This window comes from Musca vetustissima, unplaced genomic scaffold (genome assembly GCF_032173495.1).
Source record: "Musca vetustissima isolate MV318-11 ecotype Yass unplaced genomic scaffold, APGP_CSIRO_Mvet_v1 utg37601, whole genome shotgun sequence".
In the NCBI taxonomy this organism is placed as follows: Eukaryota; Metazoa; Arthropoda; class Insecta; order Diptera; family Muscidae; genus Musca; species Musca vetustissima.
Window position 1 is genome coordinate 226,192 of NW_026880151.1, and position 27,168 is coordinate 253,359.

At 34.7% G+C, this 27,168-nt stretch overlaps 2 protein-coding genes across 2 annotated transcripts in view; both read right to left on the bottom strand.

Moving 5' to 3' along the window:
- Window positions 1-17,201, bottom strand: part of LOC133325556 (ubiquitin-conjugating enzyme E2 W) — a 42,879-nt gene extending 25,678 nt beyond the window's left edge. Inside the window, exon 1 of the mRNA XM_061534297.1 lies at window positions 17,150-17,201. Within this exon, the coding sequence (XP_061390281.1) occupies window positions 17,150-17,176 (27 nt within the window). The 5' untranslated portion in view covers window positions 17,177-17,201. The remainder of the gene's footprint in view (window positions 1-17,149) is intronic.
- Window positions 17,202-21,105: 3,904 nt separating this feature from the next.
- On the bottom strand, window positions 21,106-25,913 carry LOC133325551 (D-aspartate oxidase). The gene is made up of 5 exons (XM_061534290.1): window positions 25,726-25,913; window positions 25,541-25,664; window positions 21,959-22,104; window positions 21,477-21,892; window positions 21,106-21,248 (listed from the first exon to the last, which is right to left on the bottom strand). The coding sequence occupies exons 1-5, from the start codon at window positions 25,911-25,913 to the stop codon at window positions 21,106-21,108; spliced, it is 1,017 nt and encodes a 338-aa protein (XP_061390274.1).
- Between the last annotated feature and the right edge of the window lie 1,255 nt (window positions 25,914-27,168).

A 27,168-nucleotide genomic window follows, 5' to 3' on the forward strand; every position in this document is an offset into this window, starting at 1 on the left:
GGCCCGATATTCTCTACCCATAAACTTCATATATGCTTACAAAAAATTTAATTTTTTTAAATAGAGAGGGACTTTTCGACTCAAAATCGTATAAAATGAATCTCAAACGTTTCGGAGTGGTAGTCTTAAAGATGTTTAATAAAAAGTGGAGGTATTTTTTTAACTTTGGAACCTCAAATATCGGAAAGTTCTGATTTCCCCCGGAAATATGTTTTCGTTATAAGTATTAGATCTATCTATGGTAAAAATTTCATAATTTTGTGAGTGTTGTCCGTAAAGTGCCAAATATATTAATACAAAAAAGATACCCATATGAATGGGATTATCCATTGAAGTGTGGGTTACATCAGTGTTGCTTTCGATAAATCGGTCCAAATAATCCCCAAAAAGGGGAAAATCCGAAATTTCAATCCAACATTAAAAATTTTCCTAAATTAGTAGCATGGCTTAACCATTGCACCAAATTGCTAATTTATTACTTTTTCGGACCGACTTCGTCGGAAATGCCCAAAACGGCAACACTGGTTGACATAGAGGACTTATTTTCGTATATTTTTTTGTTTGATCCACGTGTTGATGAGATTGATTAAATTTCGTCTCTGTATTTTCTATTCGAAGTTATAAAAAAATAGATTTTCGAATTTTTTGAAATCCTTTCACTTTTTTATTTTACTGCAGCACAATTAAACAACACACAACAACAATATCACTGAACACAAACCGAAAATGTTCAATATAACAATCAACAACAAATAAGAATTCGAATAAAATTGGAAAATAAAATTTGGTTAGAAAAAAATTACACCAACAATTTTTGTTCACTTTTTTCTTGTTTCTAATTTTCTAAAAAAAAGATAATTTATATTTCAAATTATTTTTGTTTTTATGGTAATAAACTAAACAAAATTAATTTAACACTAAAAAAAGCCACACAAATATCAAGAAGAGGAAAACAAACTTTGTTTAATTTTTTATATATTTTTTTGGTTTATTTTTTGTTTCGCACAACAAGAAAAAACAGAAATCCAAATCGTCGTCGTCGTATTCATTCGCGTGCCAAATGTTAACTGACTAATGTCAGAAGACAGACACTGTGTGGTCGGTCGGTCACCACCAACAACATCATCATCATAATCATCATCATTAGTAGTTTTGTTGTTGTTGTCGTTGTTATTATTATAGCCCCACAAAGGCAACGCAACACAACTTAACGCAAAAACCATACGAAAAGCCCCCAAACAGATAGAACGACCCACCCGCCAGAGGACAGAGCAGGATGGAGACCATGTTTTTGTTTCTTATGAACTCCCGCGAAAATAAAATGAAATAATAAATCCGCTATCCATAGTGTCGATGTTGTTGTTCTGCGAGAGACCGGCAAAATATTGCAATGCTCAAAAGAACAAAAATAAAAAAAAATAAAAAAAGAACAAAGAGCCAACATAACGCCAAATGGTGATGAGAAGAATAACAGCAACAACATACCATATATCATTTTGTGGTTGATAAAAACCAAAATGACTTAAGTAATGAAATCAAATAAATAAAAAATACAAAACATTCCTTAAAATCGAAAGTTTGTGGATAACCTATATCAAGATTCCGCTTCAATTGTGCCACCCTCAGATCCTCAACATTGTATGTTGATATTTAATTTCTAAGAGGATGAAAAGCTCCCTTGCAGAATATTTCGACATAACCTCAAACAGTTTTTGCTATTTCGAATCCAAATTTTTAACCAAACTTGACAACTTTTATACCCTCAGCGAAGGTGAATAATAGTTTATATACGGATGATGACTCACCAAGGGAATAACCGGCATGCACGTCGTAATATTCATTCAAAACTTCGAATCCATTCATTGTGGTAAATATCTTTTGGAAATTCGATCTAAAAGTATCCTAAAAGTACTACGAGGGCAGTTCGGAAAGTTCTTAGCATAGCACAAAAAGCGCGGAAGAAACAGAAGTTAAGAGTTTTGGAAACATCCATTACTGTTATAAACACATGTTACATTTTGTTTCGATCTGGCAACTCCTTCATATAGAAACATGTGTTCAAAAAAGACGCATCCGCAATTTTTTTACTATGAAATCACGCATTTATAATTTTTCCAATGTAAAAAAATCGTATGCGTCTTTTTTGAACACCTGTTTCTAAACGAAGGAGTTGTCAGATCGAAAGAAAATTGAACATGTGTTCATAACAGAGATGGAAGTTTCCAAAACATTTAACTTTTTTCTGTTTGTACCACGCTTTTTGTGCTAGTCTAAGAACTTTCCGAACTGCTCTCATAAAATGTACTAAATTTGGTACTATGTACCGAATGAATGGAGCTAAATACTTGAAATTTGGAATGCGATTTTATGTTGGGAAGTAGGGTCGATATTAGGAGGTTATTTTGGTTATCATGAATACGAAAAGTACCTACCAAACATTACTATACAATTTGAATTTCGAGAATCGGATGGAGCTGGAATCCTGAAATTTGAAATTACCGTCACAATGTAAGATTGGTATTGGATGTCGATAGTTTTGCAAATTGTCTAAATGGTACTATATTTGGTACAATTCCGATAGAGTAAAACTATTTTGTTCTTATTAATAGCTTCCAGGACGTCATCATCACATATATAAACATGTCCCATGTACATGGCAGAATATGAAATTATCGGTGTATTGTTACAAGTCCTTAAAATTTGACTGAAAAAAAACTAGCAAACCTCGTGCCCACACCGGTATGTCATGTTGTTATATTTAACAGTAGATGGGATATCGCAAGATTTTCTTTTTGAATTTTATAACTGACCAAAATCTTGTTGCCTGGATTTTTGAGTTTTTTTTTTAACTTCGTGTATCAAGGTAGATAATAAGGAGGAAAATACGGAATATTTGAAAGCAACTTTATATACCAAAACGTGGACCGATTTATATAATTTTCCATACCTAGATCCAGTAGCAATGTATCTGTAAAAATTCAAAACCCTATCTTAAATACTAACCTATTATTGTATTTTATTTTAATAAGAGGAAAATATTACTTAGGTTATTTTGCATTCAACGGCAAAAAATACAAAAATCCATAGCATACATGTTTGAAAATACATCAAAATTTTATATCAAATTCAAAGTGAATAATCAGTTCGTCAGATATTCACAATAATTTTAAACAAAGTATATATTTTGGAGTACCCTCTTGCTATGACAAGTCGCCACAAACAAAAGTTATGAATAATTCATCCAAAATTAACCAAACAGCATAAAAAAGAGAATTATGGATCATAAAGAGAAGAAGAAGAACATGACGAAAAATTGGCAAAGAAAAAAACATTCAATCGTAATGGTTCGGGAAAGATTTATTGCTTGCCGCACTTTTTCCGAAAATAACAAAAAAATATATTTTTTGTTTATTTTTCAAAATTTTTTTGACTCAATAAAAAATTCTATAGATGATCCTCAACTAGTGTTTGACCACCAATTGGATATATATATATATTATGTATATTTATATGAAAGCCAAGTAATGGCAGACATATACAAACAAACAGGGCAATATTGAATTCATGCTCCTTCCAATACTATAGAAATAGTTTGGAAGAAAAACATAAACAAACTATTAAGTAAACTATAATTGACTTGAGGCCATTAAATTGTAAACAAATATTTGAAAATATTTTCCAAAATACACTCCAAACCGTTTTAAGTAAATAAATAATGCAATAAAATAAAAAAACAGCAAATGTGCAGGTAATTAAAGTATTTGTTGGCTAAATGGTTTGGTTTGCTATTTTATTTTAGGGAAATTCCGGCAAATTAATTAAAAACTATAGGAATTTAGTTAGGAATTCCTTTTTCAAATAAATAAATATTTTGGTTAACAAATTATTAGCGTTATAAGTGTGAGGACTATAGACTATAGTATTGAGTTAATTTTATTGTTTAAAGCCAACAAATATTGTATACATTTTTAATATCACACTTTTTGAAGTCCCTCTAATCATGGACGAAATATGTAAAGCGATATTACACATATACGTGCGCCATTTATACTTCAGCCATGAGATTTTTTAATATACCCCTGATTATTTTTAAATAATTTAATGCGTTTCTGATATTAAAAAAAAACATAAAAGTTCTCATTAACGAATGTCGAGGATTGTTTAGAAAATTCATTATAAAATCGAGTGAAATGTGCAAAGCTATATAACAATGCACCTTCGCCATCTATACCTCATTTTTTACAACATTCTTAAGAAGCATTGCATTTGGAGCCGTTATGGCGGTTGTATACAGCCTTACATTAAATCGATCGCTCAGAATTTCTCCAGGAATTCTTGGCACATCTGCAATATTAAATAGCTATTGATGATCTGAAGAAATTAGAAAAAAAACTTCCAAATCACAGCATATTCCAATGCTGTTCCGCCATCATGTTGTACAAGATTCTTAAGAAGCGCTGTATAGTTTTAGGAGTATTTGTAGTCGATACAAACAAGTATCTACCGCATCAGCTTAGATTGATTTATCTTAAGAATACTCAATTTTTTTCTAACAACTTTCGGACATTTACAACATTTAACAGCTAGTGATGCTACCCAAAAAAAATGTTAAGAAACATACAAACCTCCAAAGACTTCTAGATATATCTCGCTTGACAGTTTCAAGTATTACTCACGACTGTGAAATGTAAATGATTTTGTATTTATTTAAATAATATTTATAATTGTCACGAAACGGGATTTGCGGATGAGTCAACAACAAACGTTCCAAAATATACAATTCAAGGGAATACTTCATCGCCATCACTCAAATGTAAAATGATTTCTGAAAAAACGAAAGCTACACGAAGGTGTTAAGTAATTTTATTGAATATGTAAATACGTAAATATTAATTTCACCACGAGACAGTGTGTCCGTCCGTCTGTCCCTTATAATTTGTAAACACGATACAGGCCACAGTTATGGACTAATCTTCACGAAATTTTGCATGTAGGATGGGTTCGGCCCAATGAAGACCCCTATTGTTTTTGGTAAAGATTAATATTTAATATTTAGAGGATGAAATGGACCAAATTCTGAATTTTTTTGTCGGTTTTTCTGGTCGCTCCAGAGGCCGCAATTATTGCCCAAACATCTCGAATTTTTACATGGATTGTGGGGATTGGGCCAAAGAATAATCATGCCTGTTTTCAAAACGATCGGTCAATATTTAGAGGGTCAAATAGACCCTGACTTTTGTGTGAAAAATTGTATTCTATAGCGTATATATTTACTCCTGAAGGACATAGAGCCGAGAAGTTGATAGTATATCCAAGAGGAGTGGTTGGCCTTTAAATTGATACCAATTATATTGTCGTATGTGCTCGGATGTGGCGATGTTTAGGTTAATAATTTTGGGATGAAGTGGACCGAAAACTTATTTTTGTGTGTTTTTTTTCGAGTCGATCTTTAGGCCTCATTGAAAGACGAACATCACAACACAACCCACGCTCAAAATAATCTGGACAAGTAATTACAAGTTCTGTACTTAATATTACTAATATTTGTTGACCTCTAGTCGGTCGGGTAAAAATATCACGTAATATTGCCCAAGTTCAGAATATAGAACTACTCAAAGTTAGATTTTTCGTGGAAGTTGTGTAGGGTATCATATGGTCGGCGCCGTCGGACTGGTTTGATATAAAAAGCAAATTTTCCTAGTTATCGACAGCATAACCATTATTCTTCATTACGGCAGCACACCTACGAGGCATTGTATCAAAAAAATGCTCAATTTGGTCCATGAGTCTACTATTCTTTGCATACTGAACCCTGTGGCAAGAGGATATGTCTGTTGGTTTGTGAAACTCTTTTGATTTTGCTATCTATGATACTCCAAAGATTTTTCTATAGGGTAAAAATCTGACGATTGCGTTGGCCATTATAAAAACCTGATTTTTAAATCCAGCAACCAATAATAAATCTGAGAGCATATTTCTCAACTGAGTCGGATTCCAATTAGTATGCAGCAACACGCAGATGAACGTGTATTAGCCTCTCTGCAAGACATTTTTAGGGCTTGTCTACTCCTATCGTACATACCGAGTCTATGGAACGAGGTAACAGTGTCCTTCATCCCGAAATCCGGGAAGCCGTGTCATACGCTACCAAAGGACTATAGACCGATTAGCCTCTCGTCCTTTCTACTCAAGACTTTAGAAAGGTTACAACACTCAGAAAGTAGGAATACTATTGACCAAAATAAAGTTAGCAACTACCAGCATGCCTACATCAAAGGCAAGTCAGTGGATACAGCCTTACATGAGGTAAGGCTGAAGAAGATTGAGTCCTCCGGCGACACTTTGGCAGCGTTCCTCGATATTAAGGGAGCTTTCAACAATGTGAAGCTGGAGGCCATCCATTCTGCTCTCGTAAGCTCAGGTATCCCCTCACTTCTAACGTTCAGGCTACTAGATATGCCCTGAGGCTTCGAGAAACGGATGCCTGGTAGTCGCTGAACTATGGTCACGCTAGTATCCTCAACATAACGCCAAGTTGTGACTTCTTGAGGAGAAGTACTCACATTAGTGACTAAGTTCCCCCTCATGGAGACTTTAACGACATCAGAGTAGATTTTCCTAGCAGGAAATTCTGGACTAGTGATTCCTTACCTCTGTCAGGTCTGTCATTTTTCACAGACGGGTCAAAGATGGAGGAAGGCAGTGGTGCAGGCGTTTACTGTAGGGAATTGGAAATCTACAACTCATATAAACTTAACAATCTTTGTAGCGTTTTTCAAGCAGAAATCCTTGCAAACACGAAAGCGGCCGAGATATATAAAACACTTACTGCCGATAATACGGGAGTGCTGACTATATATGACGATAGTCAGACGGCCCCCAAGGCTTTAAATTCGTGCACTATAAACTCAAAAAGCAATTCATGATTGCAAGTCTGCTCTGCATCATATACGACGGATAGTTAATTAATGTTGGGTTCCAGGACATAGCAACATAGAAGAGAACGAGATAGCCGAGGAGCTTTCTCGAGGGGATTCACAGTCGTCCAATCTTCCGATTGAGAGATCAGATCCTAGGCTTTGTCAAAAATCTGGCATGGCTAAAATTACCATCTTCTAGACAACTATTGTTTCCTGTCTTCACTATTGTTTCTATGTCTCAATGTAATAACTGGTGAGACTATAGATATGTAATAATTGTTGCACATTTTTTCCTGTAACCCATTATAGGCTGTTGGGGTTGAATGTTAAAGAAAATCAATTATCACCATCGTTGCCACACACACATATTGACATCCGCAAACTATGTTACACAAGTTTCCAGCACTTCCTTTGTCTGGTCATTCATCTATAATTTCTTTTCATAGAGAATGCGGGCGTATAAAATAATTATAGACACGGACTTAATTACATTTAAACCTTTTGCACAATGTTGGAGGGTATAGTGGGACAAAGAGGAAAACAGCAACGTAATATTCAAAGTCTAGTGAGACAAAAATATTCTTTATAAAATAAAAATGTCCAATGAAATATACAAAAATATAAATCTGAGGACCTATATTTATTATTGTTTTTATAAAGTATTTATATATATTATATATAATAAAAGGTGTCGCACCCGACCTTAATCCCATTACATGTCCTCCTGTGCATTTTTAATGATGGCAAAATTTAAACATCAATACATCTCAGTATCCACTGTCGAACAATGAATTCAAAATGCAAAGCACAACAACAACAACCAGAAAATATATTTACACTGAACTTCCGTATTTCACGGCGTGGTGGAGGTGGTGATGATTGCGTGGCCTAATGTCAAGTTGATGGTCATTTAAAAAAAATGTTTCTTTGCAACTGTCCACCTCCTGTTGTTATTTAAATGACGTGTTGCAGATACTCAACTTAGAGAATGCACTTGAGAATCGGTGTGGACAGATAGCTTGGATCAATTGCATAAGCGAAACGAAATGAATAGAAGCAGAGAAAACAAAACGGCTTATATTATAAAAGTAAAAATGACGGCAAGAAATCAATAAGAATCGTTCGAACTTAACACTATGAGGGTACATATATTGTCGGGCTACGTATAGCACACGCCAGATAATACCCAATCAAATATGGTCTATTGTGCTATATGTAACTCGGTGAGTTACAATTTTGACGTAAACATCGGGACCGAGGCCAAAGCAACCCGATTAGTACTAAGAAAGTTAGGGTCCGCCTACGGCAACCCAAAAAATGCATCTTTCACCTGTGCGGACACTTCTTGTCTTGGCGTGTAAACATGCCGAAGATCTATTACTCTCACCGTAAACGATATAATTTGAGTGGAATCATAGACGGACGTGGCCGAAACTCGGACAAGTCTCACTCCGTCTTTATTGGAGGTGGGTAGCTGCAAATGGTCTACCATGGAGGAGCATATTAAACTCTGCATGGAGCATGAGTCCAGTACCGCACGTAATGGGAAGGACGGTCCGACGCATTGAAGTCTCACTATTATACTCGGAGATATAGTCGACACCGTTTGTAACGGCAAGGCAAAGTGTCAAGTGAATAACCATTTGAACGGCATAGAGTGTGAAAATCTTCAGACGAGCGGGACTCGGACCTTGAACTCGGACGAGACGCAGAAATGGGATACGGACGTAACCTTGAACTTTGACACGGACGGAAGAATGGTTGACAGGTTTGTGCAACATCTTTTCGGTCATCGTGCAACAATGAGTTTGACCGCCGCCACATTTATTGCAGGCCTTCCTGCTATGGCAATCTCGGGCTTGGTGTCATTTTCCCGGTATTTGGCCACATTATTAATACGCGAATCCAACGTCATGGCAAGAAATGCACTGCATGCGCTCGGCGTTGGCAAATACGACAACTCTATCGATGCGGATCATTCGAATCGCTCGCAGTTACGGGCGACCTCCCCGAATTAACCATACGAATATGGTCCAAGATTTCGCTCACGAGGTCGATATTGTAAATATTTGATGAATCCATGTTACTAGGAAAATATGAGAATTTAGTTGGATGAAGAGATTAATTGTTGGATCAAAGTGACTAATTTAGAAATAGCCCGATTTACAACGCCGTTTGCGGTCCGAACGACGAAAATTCGAACGTGACCATTAATACCTGGGTAAACGTTTTCTACTCGGCCTAACTTCCACGACGTCGGTGGAAGTTGCTCGTTACGAATACAAACAAGATCATACAGAAATTTCCATTTATATCGCATGTGAAAATTGTTCAAATATTCCTCCTACCATCGAGTGCAAAACAAATCCGCAAGCGCTTGAACATTACGAAACCTATTCACAAACGATATAGGTTCGTCAATTACGACAGGTTCAGGAGGAGCGAATAACGGTGCGCCTACCAAGAAATGACCTGGTGTCAATGCTCGAATCCGAATCCGGCTCGAAGGACCAAAATGTAAAGGCGCCGAAATTGTGTCTCGAAAAATTAAGAAAATTAAACACGAACGTTTTAGTTTTAGTTTCAGATTTTAGAATTATATTGACATATAAATAATAATATGGGAAATAAAGAGAATTAGAAAAAAAACAGATTACCTGTGTTTCGAGTACGAACAATAATAATTCTGAAAAATGACATTGGCGCAAAAACAATATTCATTAGAAAACTGGCAGTCCAATGTTGTAACAATAAGGATTATGCAGTTTTCTAATGAGTATTGTTTTTGCGCCATCAAACACAATGAACACGAGTGTTCAAAGGATGCATTTGCAAACGATGCATACAAAAGAGATTCTTACTTAAACATACACCATAGATACTTGAATATTGTTCCTGCTTCTAGACATTATCCAGGCGTACACCCTCACTTAATCTCACAATTATACACAGGTTTCAGGTGTCGTCACTACTACTTCTGCTTAGGTCGCGCATCATTCAATTATTTTAGTACCGACCATGATAAATTTGTATGGTGAAAATCAGTTCAGATTTGGATGTAGCTCCCATATATATTTTCGTCCGATTTAATGTAAATTGTGTACCAAATACCCTATATATCTTTCGATTTGCACGAAATATCCTACAGCGTACTAAATTGAGTCTAGATGATGTGTGCTTAGTTTCGTGAAAATCGGTTCAGATTTAGATATAGCCCCGATATATATTTTCGCCCGATTTAATGTAAATTGTGCACCAAAGTCCCTATAAATCATTCGGTTTGCACGAAATGTGGAATGATGGTACCGATCCACTCCTTGTAGTACCCTCCCACAAAGGGTCAACATTTTTTATAAATTCCCATTCTATTCCTTCTATGATGCCAACAATTATATTCCTAATATATAACGCCAACAATTATATTCCTTCTAAACACCCATTATATAGACTTACAATGAAAGTGCCATATCCCATCATAGTTTTCACAACAACTTTGAACTACTCATAATAAGCACCTCTTCACTTCTACATGCACGCATGCAAAACAAACAAAAAATCCGAATACCTGCAGCATAGTTTGGAAAACAATGAATGCATTTGAGAAGAAATGCCCTAAAGTATTCGCAGTGTTCATCCAAGGTTTCATCACTTTGGTTTCAATGCAAGTGTGAAACTGCATTTGTTTATGTGGTTACAGGCCAAGAATAGTAAAAAAACAACATGACCAAGTTCCACCTGTAATATGTGTGCATGACTGCCAGCTATCAAAAGGAACTGAAAAAAGTAAAACAAAATTAAAGTTAAAATATTTATCCTGCTATAATTTCCTGGACAGCAAACAAATGTGTCGTAATAAATAAAGATGTTTTCTATCAATTATTTTTTAAAACAAAAATAAATATAGAATTTGTTTCAAAAAAAGTTAAAAGCACTGTAAACTTGATAAGTTTATCACACAGTGACTTATCAGCGATCAATTACTTAGGCTCATTAAACCCTTGTATGACACGTATTTTGCCCATCAAAATAAAAAAAATTTAAACATATAAAAATCGTTAAATTATTTTTTGTCTGTTGCATTGACATGTTAAGGTAAAATTTACTATACGCTTTATTAAAATAAAACAAAAATAAACCCCGTAGTACTACACGGAATAAAATATTTATTCTAGTTTAGTGTGGTAAACTATACCTCCTTAATTGGAAATCTCTTTGGTATACAATGTCTAACATGTTATTGCTTCCAGAATCGCGTGCAAGGACAATAGACATTCTATTGTATTCGGTTATATATTGTTCTAAAAAAAGAGAACACCGTAAATGGTAGGAAATTGCATTTTTTCTGTTTGTTTGACGACATTTGACGATAATCCATTATACTGCAGGTTACCACCACCACCGACAGCACCCAACAATCCAAAATTGTTATCACGACTGTCAGTTTATTTTTGTAATGCATAAAAACAAGAACGGAATTTATTTATTTCATGTCAAGAAATGATGGCTCATTGCATGCAAATCATTACATAATATTTTGTATGACATAAAAAAAAAACAAAAAAATCACTTGTATTCCCCACAAGGCCCAGTGAACCAGCAACATTGGTTAACTTATATAATATATTTTATTTATTTTTTTTTTGTTAATAAAAAAAATACATTTCAATATGATAAGGCCTCCAAAGAAGAAAACAAAATACAGAGATGCAAAAAACATTTCCTTAAATTGTTCAGATTTATTTTAAAATTTCCAGCGGAGAGATATGAATTTTCGTCTTATTGACTGAGGAGCTCCGATGAGGTAATATATAAGTGATAGGGTCATGGCAAATAACAATACAAATAATGATTATATTTTATAAGGAAATCAAAAATTAACGACGTTCTTAAATCCATACAATAATCGACATTCGTTAAAGAGCTAACTATTACAATCAGTGGGTCTTGGGAGAAAGTTTGGAGAGAATGATTCAGTGCCGTCGATCCCATGATCCACGAGGCGAGAATGATGCCCCTAAATACCCACTTCTCAGGTGTAAGGTCATTTACGACCTAAAATGGGTATGGTGAATAGAGCCATGTTGCGCGTCTCAACAAGTTTTTCAGTTTTGGTTGCCGAGATCGAAGGCTTTGCCATGACTGGCCTCAGGTTTTCACTTGAAAACACTTTTATGGAGCCGATTTTTTGAAACCCAGGCCACATTAATGGAAAGAATTTTTACGACGCGTGTGAAAGTGACCTCAGTCACCCCTCCAAACGAGAACACTGTGTGTAGTCTGAGCTTACCGGCTGTGCTCAGACTACACACAGTATTTTCCTTCTTTGGAGGCGTGACTGGGGTCACCTTCTCACGCGTCGTAGAAATTCTTTCCATTAAGAAGTCCTTCGCAATGTCATCCACGCCTTATTGGGCCTTGGAAACAATATTCTTTAAAAATTCACGCCTTATTGGGTATTGGAAACAATATTCTTTAAAAATTCACGCCTTATTGGGTATTGGAAACAATATTCTTTAAAAATCTACGCCTCGATCGGGCCTTGAAAACAATATTCTTAAAAAATCTACGCCTCGATTGGGCGTTGGAAAAATATTCTTTAAAAATCTACGCCTCGATCGGGCCTTGAAAACAATATTCTTAAAAAATCTACGCCTCGATTGGGCGTTGGAAAAATATTCTTTCAAAATCCACGCCTTATATGCGCATTGAAAAATTTTCTTTGAAATTGCACACCTTATTGGACCTTGGAAAAATATTCTTTAAAAATCTACGCCTCGATTGGGCCTTGAAAAAATATTCTTTAAAAATCAACTTACCCCATCCTTCAAAAAATAGATTTAATAATGTACATTCAGCTTACCTGAAAATGAAAGAGAAAATATTTTAATAGTTTTGAAATAAGTCGATAAAATTGCACATTTTCTCACAATTCAGCTAGCTGATTATCATCATAATTTGAAAAAAAATAATTATAATTCGTGGTTTTATTACAATTCAGCTAGCTGAATATGTATATTTATTCAATTCAGCTAACTTAATATGCTCAAAAACGATATTTCTTTCAAGATTGCTGTATAAAATCCTTATATAATTTATTTTGGTACAATTCAGCCAGCTGAATATATCATTAACTACATTATTGTTCCATCATGTGGTATAAAAATCTAGATTTCATTGTACATCAATTCAGCTACCTGAATATGAATTATACTTCAATTCAGCTAGCTGAATATGCATTTTACTTCAATTCAGCTAGATGAATATAATCACTCAGAACCCTCTGTATGTTGAGAGGTTCTTGGCATCATCATCTACTACGAAGAGGACAAGGTAGTGTCGAAGTCGACCAGAAGGGGAGCCCGTATAAATGATAGTAGAAAGGAGGGTACGATGCAACCACGAATAGCTGCAAATCCACCTGCTGTCAAACTATCGAAGGACATACAACTCTGATCAAAATGTTGGAACAAAGTCATCGTACTCAATCGTCGGCAATATTTAGAGCGCAGAAAAAAATGTTTAACCTTATATAAAACGCAAGACCTGTGGTTGCAGCCATTGGAAGTAACCACATATCCCAATTTGGAGATAGATCCAGACCATATTGCTTCATTGTAAAAATACTAAGTTATTTTATAATCAAATTTTATTATTTAATGCATTAAAAAACAAACAAATTTAGCAGAAATTGTCTTAAATGTCACATTTCATCATGCTTTTTGTGTCTGCATTACTGCAATCTAATCAGTTTATTTGAAAATGCATTCAACTTTATTTCATACAAAAAAAAAAAAAAAAAGAAAATACAAAAATATGTTATCATTTTTCCTGGGTAATAGAATAATCGAACGAACAGCAGATAGCGTTTCTTCTATTTTGTATATAATTCAAATATTTATTGCAGTCTGATTAGGAAAACAAATAGCCTAATCTGTCTTCAAAACAGTTGTTATGAAAACAAACCCCGTTTATTTGAATTATTTATTTTGACAATTTTTGTATAAGAAATGTTTTTTGTTTACAAAAAATAAAATCGATGAATTATTTTTTATTCAAAAATGTGATTTTCCAACATTTTTGGGAGTTACAAAAAGTTGGAACAAAGTCTTGTGATTGTTGTTGTAACAAATTGAACGTTCTTTCGAGGGGGCGGTGTTGGCAGGATAACACTTATTTCGGCACGGATAAGAACATTGCTCTAACGGAATGGTAATTGTGCCAGAATCAAAATCTCTCACTGTCCGAAATTGCAGAAGGAGGTTGGGGTAGGACGTTGTTGCATCTATAGTCATTTATGGCTTGAGAGTATATTACTTTGAGTAGTTTGCAAGGATCTCTACTGGGTTTCATAAAGGAAGTCCAGCCCTGGACAGCATAATTAAGGATGGAAAATGGTGCACCAAACACCCAATATTTATCCGATCCAGACAAAATTTTGTCTGGATTCCTTGGAATCAGTTCAGATTTAGATATATCTCAAATATATAGTTTCGTGCGATTTTATGTAATTGTATGTCGTTACCAACGTTTCTTTACCCTTGCCCCAGCAAGTGAGTGCTTTCAGAACATTGTTCCTAGCTTTCACCTCCTGGTTGATGTAGTTGGAATGCTTTACCAAACTGAAGTATTGTGGTACTTGTATCTGTCTCCTTCCGAATATATAGCTTTGCTTACTGGCTATTGAATAACAATATTCCAAATTATTGATTTAGGACATAGGCATAGGCTCATTAGAACCACCTTTTGCTACAGTCCATATGCAATTTTTTGCCCATTTAAATTTAAGACATCCAACGTAATTTTCAGGTCGAAGGACATACAACTCTGATCAAAATGTAGGAACAAAGTCATCGTATTTAAGAAGGAAAGAAGAAATGTCCGAATATTTTACAACTTTCAAATAAAACGTTCCAAAGTATTCTGTTTTTTTAAATTTTTGATCAAACACCAGACAAACATCCGAATTTCGGATCAAGCATTCGATAAATTTCCGAAATCGAAATAAACACCCGATCATTTTCCGAATTTTAGATCACACGAACGATATTTTTAGAACTTCTTAAAGGTTCCGAAAGTCTTCCTATTATCTGCAAATTTTCCATTTTTTCTTCGGCAAAACTTTCCGAATTCGTGGGCACCAGCACACAATTGTTACCTGGGATGTCACTGGACTTTTTTATGGACTTTTTTATACGTTAATATAATTATATATGTTTGTAAAAGGCAAAAGAAAACGAGATAGACACATGGTTCCTTTTGAGAATATGCATAAAATCACTTTCGGAGTTAATTCATATTTTCGTCCGATTTTATCTAAATGGTGCACTAAACACCTAATATTTGTCCGATCGAAACAAAAATTTGCACTGCGTACTGAATTTAGTCCAGATTTAGATATAGCTCCTATATATAGCTTCGATCGATTTTATGTAAATGGTGCACAAAAAGACCTAAAGTTAGGCTGATTGACACAAGATGTTGCATAGCGTACAGAATTAGGTGCAGATTGATGTGTGCGAAGTTTTGTTGAAAACGGTTCAGATTTAGATATAACTTCCATATATATTTTCGTCCGATTTTATGTAAACGGTGCACCAAACTCCCACAGATTGTCCGATTGGGTCAAAATTTTACACAGCGTACGGAATTATGTCCTGATTGATTGATGTCCTGATTTTGTTGGAATCGGTTCAGAGATAAATATAGCTCTCATATATATTGTTTCGTCCGATTTTATCTAAATGTTTCACCAAACACCCAATATTTATCCGATCCAGACAACATTTTCAACAGCGTACTGAATTATGTCCTCATTTTGTTGGAATCAGTTCAGATTTAGATATAGCTCCCATAAATAGTTTCGCCCGATTCTATGTAAATGGTGCATCAAACTCGCAATATATTGCGCAGTATACTGGCCCTGATAGACGTATACGAAATTTTTTTGAGATCAATTCAGTTTAGATAAAGCACCCAAATATATTTTCGTTGTTCGATGTTTGTGCGAAATTTGAAAGAGATAAGTTTAATGTTATGTGTACTAAAGTTGCAAAAATTAGTTTAGATTTAGACATAGCTCCCATATATTTTCGTCTGATTTTATATAAATGGCTCGCCGAGAAGCCATGAGATAGAATTGTGGAGGCCCAGATTTATATACATACACAATTTTGCTCGGTTTCATACAAATGGTGCACCAAATAATTCAAGTCTCCTCGATTGACATGAACTTTTTCATAGATTTCAGAATGACATGTGTAGGGGGTTTTATAATAGGTTCAAATATCTATGTAGATCACACATTTAATTTCGACCGATTCCATTTCAAAGGTCCTCTAAAGATTGTATGTCTGTTCTATAAACAGGATATTGTAGTGGTGAATTTTAAAATATGGAAGTAAGGGAAGATAACGCTATAAATTATACCCATATTGTCATAGTGAATTTTCTAAATCATGAAAAAATACAAGGGTCCAAGTGGAACTTTGGAGGCCCATACTTACGGAAATACAGATTTCCGCAATAAATAATTTATACCGATGTAATGAAAACGACCCACCACTAGCCCCTAAAGAAGACTAGTTCCTAAAATAATTCATGTTTAAATCCGTTTAAAACAAAATGTTCTATTGTTTTAAACAGGTTTGTACAAAGGAGTATTCATAGGAAAACTTGTAAAACTCCCAAAAGTTTTTACTTCACACTATTATGACAATGGAAAAAATACACCATCCCAACAGCTAGAAATAACAACAACTACAAAAAACAAATAAGATAATTTGTCAGTAGGTCCATATTGAAAATGAAAACAGACCAATATGTACACACATGCTGGGATGCTGTTGTTGTTATTGTTGTTCTTCTTATTTTTGCTATATCGCGATTCAACGAAACGCATAGAAACTTCTTTGTCTGCCTGGCCCAAGGAAAACAAAGAAACTTTTAATACCACCAAAAAATTCCACTACTCCCCGTCTTTCCCTTTGATACATCCCAAAAAGGGCAGTTGTAGAGTGCAGCACATACCTGTAATATACAATACCACCAAAAGCCCCCCTTTCACATAAAAAGGGGTGATTAACTCGTAAATCTCTTTTAGAATATCAATAACGACACTGTTTCTGTTACCAGGTCAACCGGGGGGATTTTTTGTGTTGTGTTCTTGAAGTCGTGGCAGTAATAATTAGACCAGGCAATTAAATATAAATTAATTATTAATAATAACTCACCTCACTCGGACTTTGTGGTGTTGACATTTTTCGTGCAAACAATTTCGTCGTGATTATTCCTGATTTTCTCTCCAAATATTTTTTAGTTGATATTCGTCTACGTCACTACTTGATCTCTCCGTTGTGCAACTGCACTACGATTCTGGTGTCAACACAACAATCAGCCTAATTCTAACTAAGATTTCGAATACGAATCGTTTTTTTCCAATGTTTTTGTTTATTTTTGTAATTTTCAATTTTCTTTTTTCTTCGTAGACTTGCTAATGTTTTGTCAAAACCACGAACTAGTTCAAAGATACAAATTCCGGAACATGAACGTTAGGAACTATTCCAAATGATACGAATAGGTGCGACAGAGAGAGAACGAACGATAAAAGAGGGAACACAACATAAAATAGCAAAACATGGTTGTTTACGAATAAGTGTGTGTACAAAAGGGCCGAAGTACTATCAGCAGTGAAAATCCAATTGGAAAGCCGACAAGCAATCATTTTACAGTGGATAGCACAACGAATTGTTTTTCGGTTCGCTCATTTGGCGGGTTGTTTTGGATTTTGTTTTAATTAAAAAAATAATAATAAATTAATTATGGGGATCGATTACAAAGTCCGAATGGATGGATTTATGCCGCTACATTGTGCTGTGAAACGGCAACAAGTGGCCAAATTATTTGTTAAAAAATCCTACCGGTAGATCAGCTTCTATATTTAACTTGTTCGGTATTTATATTTGAGAATTTGGTTCTTCTTCTAACCGGAGTAGGAATGTACAGGAGTCAGAATGAAGTCCGGAAATTTTTTCCAACGAGTAAAACACCAAATCGAAAGCTTTGGTGCAGGAGATGAAGATGGAAACCTGGTGACAGATATAGATAGGGTATTGAGCATTTTGCAAAGCTTCTGGTATCGAATAGTTGCGGCAAGGAGGTACCAATAAGAGATAGCGGTATAGATTGTATACCACCTAACCAAGATTAGGTCAGAATAACAATTAATCGGCTGAAGTACAATAAAGCAGCAAGTGTCGATGGATTACCAGTCGGACTATTCAAGACCGTTATTCAGATGCTGGACAGGAGCATACACCATCTGATTAGTACAATTTGGCTAGAGGAATGCATATCCAACGATTGGAACCCCAGCAATCTGTGTCTTGTGCCCAAAAAATGGGAACAAGGCGATAAGGTAGTCACAACTAATGGCATCCATTTTGAAATTCGGAAGAGAATAGTGTTGGCCAACAGATGCTACTATGGTCTAAGTAAGCAATTCGGAAAAAGAATAAGCAACAGAATCTGAAGCATGGGTTCTTGCTCAATCCGATGAGGCAGCTCTTAGAGTGTTTGAGAGAAAAATTCTCCGAGAGATATATGGGCCGATCTGCGTTGACTGTAAATATCTCTGTCGAATGAACCATGAGTTGTACCATATATTCTCGGACATAGACAAAGTAAGACGCATCGAGCTGCAGCTACGTCATGTTGTGAGAATGGATGAGGATGCCCCACCTCATAAAGCATATAAACGCGAGCCAACTGAATCCGATGGAAAGATCAAGTGGAAGACAACATTTTGGCGCAAATTTGAAAAGCTGCGCAAGAGACGGTCGGAACAAATGATCTGTCACAATCAAGATATCTAAGTCATTACTGTGCTTATCTATGAATTGATCGGGTCGGATTTTCTTATCGGTAAGTGTGACAGAATCAGTGATCTGTAGTATAGTTTGTACGTCAAAGCTCATCATGCTCACCTTATTCTTGTGGGTACGCCGTGCAAAACAAGATATCACCACTGCAGTCTACTGTGAAACTTTTCACTTTCTGGACGCTTGAAATCAATATAAAACTTGACATTTCCATCGAAGATAGGCGAATTCCGAAAATCCTTGGGATGGTCTTCGATAACCTCCTTTATTTTGACTTGCATTCCAACTACGTTAATCAGAAGGTGAAAGCCAGGAATAAACTTCTGAAAACTTTGGCTGGCACCTCCTGGGGCAAGGATAAAAATGCGAGGCCATTGGTCTTTCCATCCTTAATTAAGCATTCCCAATCGGGTCTTCTTTCCTTAGTGACGCACAATGGAGATCTTTGCAAACTACTCAAAATAATGCACTCCGAAATGCAAACAGGTGTATCCAGATGACAAGCGTCGATTACCTCAAAGAGGAGACCAGGCGCTACCGGGAAGCCATCAAATGCGTAAAACCATCAGACGTCAACAGATCGTCGATAGCGAACGGGATAAAATCCATGCATCCACAGGCGTTCTCGGAAATCATAAATAGCTACAGATGCAATAAAGTCCTACACCAACATTCGCCTGCAATTTTGGACAGTGAGAGGCTTCTTCCTAGGCAAACCCGTTCGATTCTGCCACAACTAAGATACGGGTATAGCAATGTTCTCAATTCATATCGAGAGCACATTGTCCCGGAATGCTAAATAGGTGTCCCTCCAGACAGCAAAATTAAGTTTATTTTCTATATAATAATTTCTACGACTACCCTCCTCAAATCCTCACCCCATTAAGACAAGTCAATATATTTTTCCATTTTTCTTTTCCAACAAACTATATACATATATGCCCGGCCATGCCCCTCTGGTTATTATGAAGAAACTGTATGAATCCACTATTTATCAAAATATTTTTAGATGCTCATTTATAATTGCTTTTCATACGCAAGCGAACACGATGTGTAATTTAAATTAATCGACTCAGATTCGTACGTATATTTTCGGTTGGTACGTAATAGCTACTAACCTTGCAAGTTGGAATTTTAAGTCCTATTTTCCTAACTCATTTCATACAGAAGTAGTAAATCTGCCATTAACTAAATTGCTTGCACTTAAGAGGGGAACTTTTAGAACCAATTAAAATTCAAAATATCAAATAAAATTGCGAGGTTCGAAAAGTCCTTACGTTTAATAAAGTAAGCAACTCTAACGTTCTGGTTTTATCATTGAAGATAAACAAGGATCATAAAAATCACTTCGAACTATAAAAAAATAAATTTTGTATAACCTTTTCTTACTGTAAAATTTTAATCTTTGACAGTTATGATATCTAAATAATCGTATTCCAACATGGTATAATAATAAAAGGTAACAGCAAGTGTTGTTGTACAAAAAACGATACAACAACCACATGGAAAATTGTTGTTGTAAGTTCTACTAGTGTCAACTCATTTGACAGAAAAATGTAAACAAACAAACAAATTATCATCAAATTACTTTTATTTTGAAAATGGAATATTTTTGAATCCTCAAAATAAAAATTGAAAAACATGAATGAAAATCTATCAAATTTATATTTCTATCGCTTCCACATCTTTCCTTTAATTGAGCCATTGTCATATATATGTGTAACACATATGACAATGCTGGGAATAGCGAGTTATTCCTTCAAGAAAGATTTGCTTCCTCAAACTTTCCCAGCAGGCAGATTGAGTAAATTGAATACGGGAGCACATTAATAAAGAACAATTTCAAATTGTATGCGTTCCCAATTTTCCTGTTGGGTGATTTTTAAAAACATAATTTGTCAAATTCATATTGACACTAGTATAACGTTGGAATCAAATCAGCTGGGATTTGCTGTTACCTTTTATAATTGTACCATGGTATTCCAATAAGGCAATTATTGCAAAACTATAAAATTTATTTTTATGACAAAAACACAAAAAAGGTAAAATATAACAATTGGTCTGTTCCCGTACTGCCAGAATCTACGAGTTTTTACTATTTTTTTCGATATCATAAAGGAAAAAAGTGTTATCGTAGTAAAAAATAGTAGATTATTGCAGTACGGGAACAGACCAAATATCTTTATTGGAATTATAATAACATATTAATATTTATAACATTTAAACAAGTTGTGGAATCTAAAAATACAAAATCTCTTGTATTAACTTTCCAACAACAACTGACATCATCACACATTTCTATTTCTTTTTTACAATTTACTATTGCCCACCAACAATTCACGAACCAATTTAACAGCATATTTCGCCGTACCCGGAGCCGTGGTAACACCATAACCACCATGACCATAATTGTGAACAAAATTGGGTGGTTTTTTAAGATTTTTTGGTGGAGCTGATGACAAAAATAGACGTACTTTTTATGAAATATTTGGAGGTGTTGAAGGTAAAAAAGGCTTGGATTTTTTAAATTTTTTTGGTGGAGCTGAAAGTAAAAAAATCGTGGATTTTTTAAATATTTGTTGGTGGAGCTAAAGGTAAAAATAGGCGAGGATTTTTTTAAATTTTTTTTTTAATGTAGCTAAAGATATAAATAGACCTATTGGGCTGCCATCATCCGAACGTTGCATAATTTCCTTTTCAACACGTACAACAGAGCGGTGCGGTCTCAATCCCACCAATTCACGTACAACCTCGGCTTTATGCAAACTTGGCAACATGTTATAGCAACGTTCCTTAATGGCCATTGAATCGTATTTACAAACATCCGCATTGTAACTATCATATTGACGACAACCACCAAGAGTCACTGTCTCAAAGCCGGGTACAATATATGTATCATAATCACCATAGAATGCTGTCTTAATCCAGGGAGCACGAACTTTCAACACTTGACCACGAATGGGTACCAATTGTTGATCACCACACAATTCCTTGGCACCCATACCCGTACAATTCACAACAATGTCATATTTTTCGGGAAGAGCTTTCAATGAATTGACGTGATGGAATAAGACAACACCGCCAGCTTCCTTGAATCTGAAAGGAAGACCATTTTTTTTAGTTTTAAGTAAAGAATTAATTAAAAAAATTTTGTAAACTTACTTTTGTGTGGCATAGGGCAGGAAAAGTCGACTTTCCGTAACACAGGTGGTAAAGAAGGAACCATATTTCCAATTGCCTTGGCACAATTTCAATTCCTCATCGGTGGCTTGACGATAAATGGGTAGTAATTTTTCAATAAAATGATTCTGAAAAGAGAATTAAATCAATGAAGATAAATTACTAGATTTTCATCGGACATACGTCGGAATAAGAAGAAAATTGTCTTGTATTAAAAACATTTACAAATTTTTATACAGCCTAAATTGTAAGATTTTTTGGAGGTTTTTTAGTTGAAAAAAAAGATTTTTTGTTGGAGCTGAAGATGTAACTATTCTTAGATTTGTTGAAGGAGGCTTGGATTTTTTAATGATTTGTTGGCCGAGATGAAGATAAAAAAGGGATTCATATTTTACTGTTTTTTTTTGCAGAACTGATGTTAAAAATAAGCGTGGATTTTTTTTTAAATCTAAAAATAAAAATTGAAAAAAGGCTTTGATTTTTAATTTTTTGCGGGAGAAAACGATACAAAATTGGGTTGGTTTTTTAAGATTTTTTGGTGGAGCTGATGACAAAAATAGACGTGCTTTTTATAAAATATTTGGAGGTGTTGAAGGTAAAAAATGCTTGGATTTTTTTTAGAAGATCCGAAGGTAAAAATCGGCGTGGATTTTTTAAATATTTGTTGGTGGAGCTAAAGGTAAAAATAGGAGAGGATTTTTTTAAAAATTTTTAGTAGAGCTATAGATATAAATAGGCGTGAATTAAAAATAATTATAATTATTAATATTATTCGGTGAACTGAATGTGAAAATAGGCGTCGATTTTTTACCAAGGTCCTTATATATCTTTCGATTTGCACGAAATTTGGCACAGCGTACTGAATTAGGTCTAGAATGATATGTGTCAAGTTTCCTGAAAATCGGTCCAGATTTAGATATATATTTTTCTAGAATGATGTGTGTTAAGTTTTCTTGAAAATCGGTCCAGATTTAGATATAGCTCACATATATATTTTCGTCCGATTTAATGTAAATGGTGTATCAAAGTCCCTACATATATTTCGATTTGTACGAAATTTGTCATAACGCAATGATTTAGATTTAGATATAGCTCCCATATATATTTTCCTCCGATTTAATGTAAATGGTGCACCACAGTCTTTAATTTTCAGGACATAGTGTGTCGTGTCGTGAATCGGTGAAAATCGGTTCATATTTAGATATAGCTCATATATATCTTTTCTTCTTAATCTCTGGCAAGTCTCATTGAAATCGGTTCACATTATATATATATATATATATCTGACCAAATGAAAAATTTAGTATAGGTTGCAGAATGACTTGTTTATGGATCCATTTTCGTGTTTATGGCCCTTCAACGTCTGTTAGGACTCATCTGTTGAATATACCCAAAGTCGTGAAGGGTATCATATGGTCGGCCCCGTCCGACATTACTACTTTCCTTACTGTTTTTTTTTTTTTTTTTTTTGAAAATAAGAGTGTTTTTTTAACTCGAAAGAGTATAAATAATCACTTAAAAAAATTACTTTCCCTTACAAGGCAAAATTCAAATAACAAAAAATATATATTTTTTTGTGGAGCAAAAGGTAAAAATAGGCGTGCATTTTTTAAAGTTTTTTTGTGAAGCCAGGAATTTATGGACGAGAAGTAACGAACATTTAACCTAATTTTCCAAAGATGTGTTGGTGGAGCTGGGGTATGAATATCGGTGGAATTTTTGGGCGAGAAGTATCGAAAATTTTACCTAATTTTCCAAAGATTTTTTGGAAGAGCGAAGCTAGAGGCTATAAGTTACTTTTTTTTAAGAATTTTTGGATATATATATCGTGGGATATGCAATAACCCAATGAGAACGAAATTACAGCCAATTAGGGTAAAAAACTGCCTCATAACACTCAACATGTCGAATAAAAGTCGGTTCCGTTATATGGGGTCTACTGTAAAAATTTGGCCAGTTTGTAGAAGAACGGTTTGCTACACAATGTGAATCTGTAATTATAGGGGAGCTATCGTAAAACGGGTACCAAAATACGGAAAATGCTGGGGTGATGTTGTATGTGGGCTATACCAAAACGTGGACCGGTATTAATGAATTCTGATAGGAAGATGTGGCTGCCAATGAAAACTCTAAGTACCAAATAAAGGCCAATTCAGTCCAAACACGTACCAAAAATCCACAAAATACCGAACATTTGGTGTACCCTTATATGGGGGCTATATATATATTCCATTATCAATACCAAATGTCCTAGGAGTAGTAGCAATGTATGTGGAAATTTTCAAAGCTCTATCATAAATCGACATAGAATTTTAGCAAAGTGACTGCTACTTCGTATGCGGAAAGGAAATACAAAAAACATTATTTTATATGGAAATCGTGAATACCTTATGCTTTGTTGTACTATAATTTCGAATTCCACCTCTATTACTGCCCTTTAGTACAAATTTCTACCTCAATCCTGCTTTCAAATAGTAATCGTAAGTTCAATTTAAGAAGTCCAGATCTATTTGTTCATTTCCAATACCTTGTTCCAAATTTAGTACAATTTAGTGCCTTTGGTGCACATAAGTAAGATTTTTAAAGCTACCTCAATTCCTATTTTCAAGATTCCATCTCTATAAGATTCCATCTCTTAGAATCGGTTAAAAAATGGATGACTTATACACATTTTTGTACTGAAAGAAAATAAGAACAATATAAATCCGTAATAAAGCAAATATATAATTCGCGTCTCAAATTAAAAATCTATGAGACCATGTTTTTCTCTACATTTACCATTATACAATTAATTTTCGAAGTGACCCAGAAAAACCAAAGGTATTTTCGTGATCCAGGGACTCGAACTAAACAGAATTGGTACATTTGAACCCCTGAATAATTTTTTTGTTGTTTTGTAGCAAACTGTTAATATTTTGACAAATTTCTTAGGGTATCAGTAGGCAATTAGGAACATAGCGTTTCTTTTGATAAGAAATGTCATAAAAATGCGAAAACTACAGCGGCCACATTTAGTTCAAATTAGAGAAGATTTGAAGAATGCATTACTTATAATTATTTCATTATAATTCACAATCAAAACGAACACAAATCGAATACATTTTAAATTTTAATTCAATTGAATTGAAAATAGATATATGTTTTCCAAATAGGTCAGTCTTCATTCGTTATTAAATTTATTAAAAATTGTGACATAATTATCAATGTTTCCAATCATTATTATATTCTCATTCTACCCCCATATTCCCTTGTTTACATCTTCGATAATGATCTATATTTCCAATCGATATTGAATTTATACCTACTACTCGAACTTGTTTATTTTTTTTTCTTTTTTTTGCCAACCATTTTTAAGGCAATAACAATTAACATTTAATTATTGTATAGCTAGCTGTAGGAAATGCTTATCATAATCGACACTAAAATCAATTAAGAATCTTTTGCAGACAGAGGTACACAAATCTTATCAGTAACACTTTGGAAAAATATAATCTAGAAATATATATACATCTACTATATACATACATCCCTGCATGCATATCTCAATTGGTCACTACTACTTACTCTTACTATCGAAGGAGATGTACTGGAGAATATATAACCTGATAATTGGCATACACCTGCCAAAGATGCTTTGCTCGAACGGCGAATATCATCCCAATAATGGAAGGCATCAGTTATCCATTGTCTGCAAAAAGAAAAAAATTATTCAAAATAATACCAACCGTTATTTTACTATATAAACTTACTGTGTTATCTCTTGTGTTGGACCCATAAAACTGGTACCAGGTCTAAATATTCCAGCTGCCACATAACTGGTCGTATCTTCATTAAAACGATCAGCCAAAATGGTCACTTTGGCATTGGGAAAATTATTTTGCAGTTCCAAAGCAGTGGTTAGACCAATAACACCGCTACCTACAATACCGAAATGCATGGTGCGCTGTTAGACAAAGTAACCGGCCACAAAATGGGACAAATATTCAGAAATAAATTAGACGAAGCAATCGACCAAGGAAGTTGTCGTCTTCTGAAATCGTTTTGTTTAACTGATTGAGTTTCTGCCGGTCACCAGATAGTTTATAAATGTTTCTTTTTTTATTTCTTATTTGTTGATTTATTATCACAAAATGAGAGTAAAAGAGAATTGCGTTCTTATCAGAAATGAAAAACAATTTGTTTTTATTAGGCTGCAGTGTTGCCAGAATTTGGGATTTTTAAAGAAATGGGATTTTTTTAATAAGTATTGAAAATCCGATGTATTTTCATAAAATTTACATCCCTAACCTAAAGATTATGAGGAGGTTTAATTTTTCTATAGATTTGTTTTGGTCCATAGAAGACAGGGTCAAGTAGTAGTATACGAAAAGAAGCGTGTAAATATTTAAAGAGGTTTTAAAGAAAATAAGCTCGGTTTATTTTTTATAGATTTTCAAGTAGGCTTGAAGATGAATATAGGCTGCGATATTTAAAGATAAAATATTTGGGCGTGTCAAAATCTTGGAATTTATAGTACGGCCTCTTTCATCTCAATTGTGGACACTGACCTCCCCGCAGTGTCACCTGGGGTAGCTACTTTCATCACCCGCTGGGTGGAGACGTTGGGTTAATTGCCCACACTCGGAAAACCCTTTCTACTATGAAAAAGCAACGAAACCCCCTAATGTAAAAGACCCCCGCAAACGTATAAAGGACCACAATCTGCGAATCTGCACGTGGAATGTGCGCACGTTGTACAGAACAGGCGCAGTTTTCGTTTTTTTTTTCGTCTTTACTCCTTCTTCAACTTGTCCACTTTCTATTTATTATTGAAGCTAGGTTTGGTTTGACGATGTGCAGTCACTTATGTGGTTGCAGCACTCTGAGACCATCAGATATGGAGAGATCTATGGGGAGAAAAGAAGGGGGGATAGAAAGAGATGAGAAGCTTACAAGGAAGTGCGAGAAGGTTATTATGATATAGTATCGATGGCTATAGAGATCGGAAAGAATATATATTACGTGTCAAGGTACCACTTTCCTAACCACTTTAGTTTTCTAATGATGGTGTAGATTAGAGCAGGTTCCGTTGTTGAGAAGAACCTAAGACTCAGTGGAAAGTAAGCACCCACTAGTCTGTGCCGTCTGTAGGCCAGGACTGGGCATGAATTGCTAGATCTGTAGATTGAGATCCTCGTCTAGCTAATTTGTCT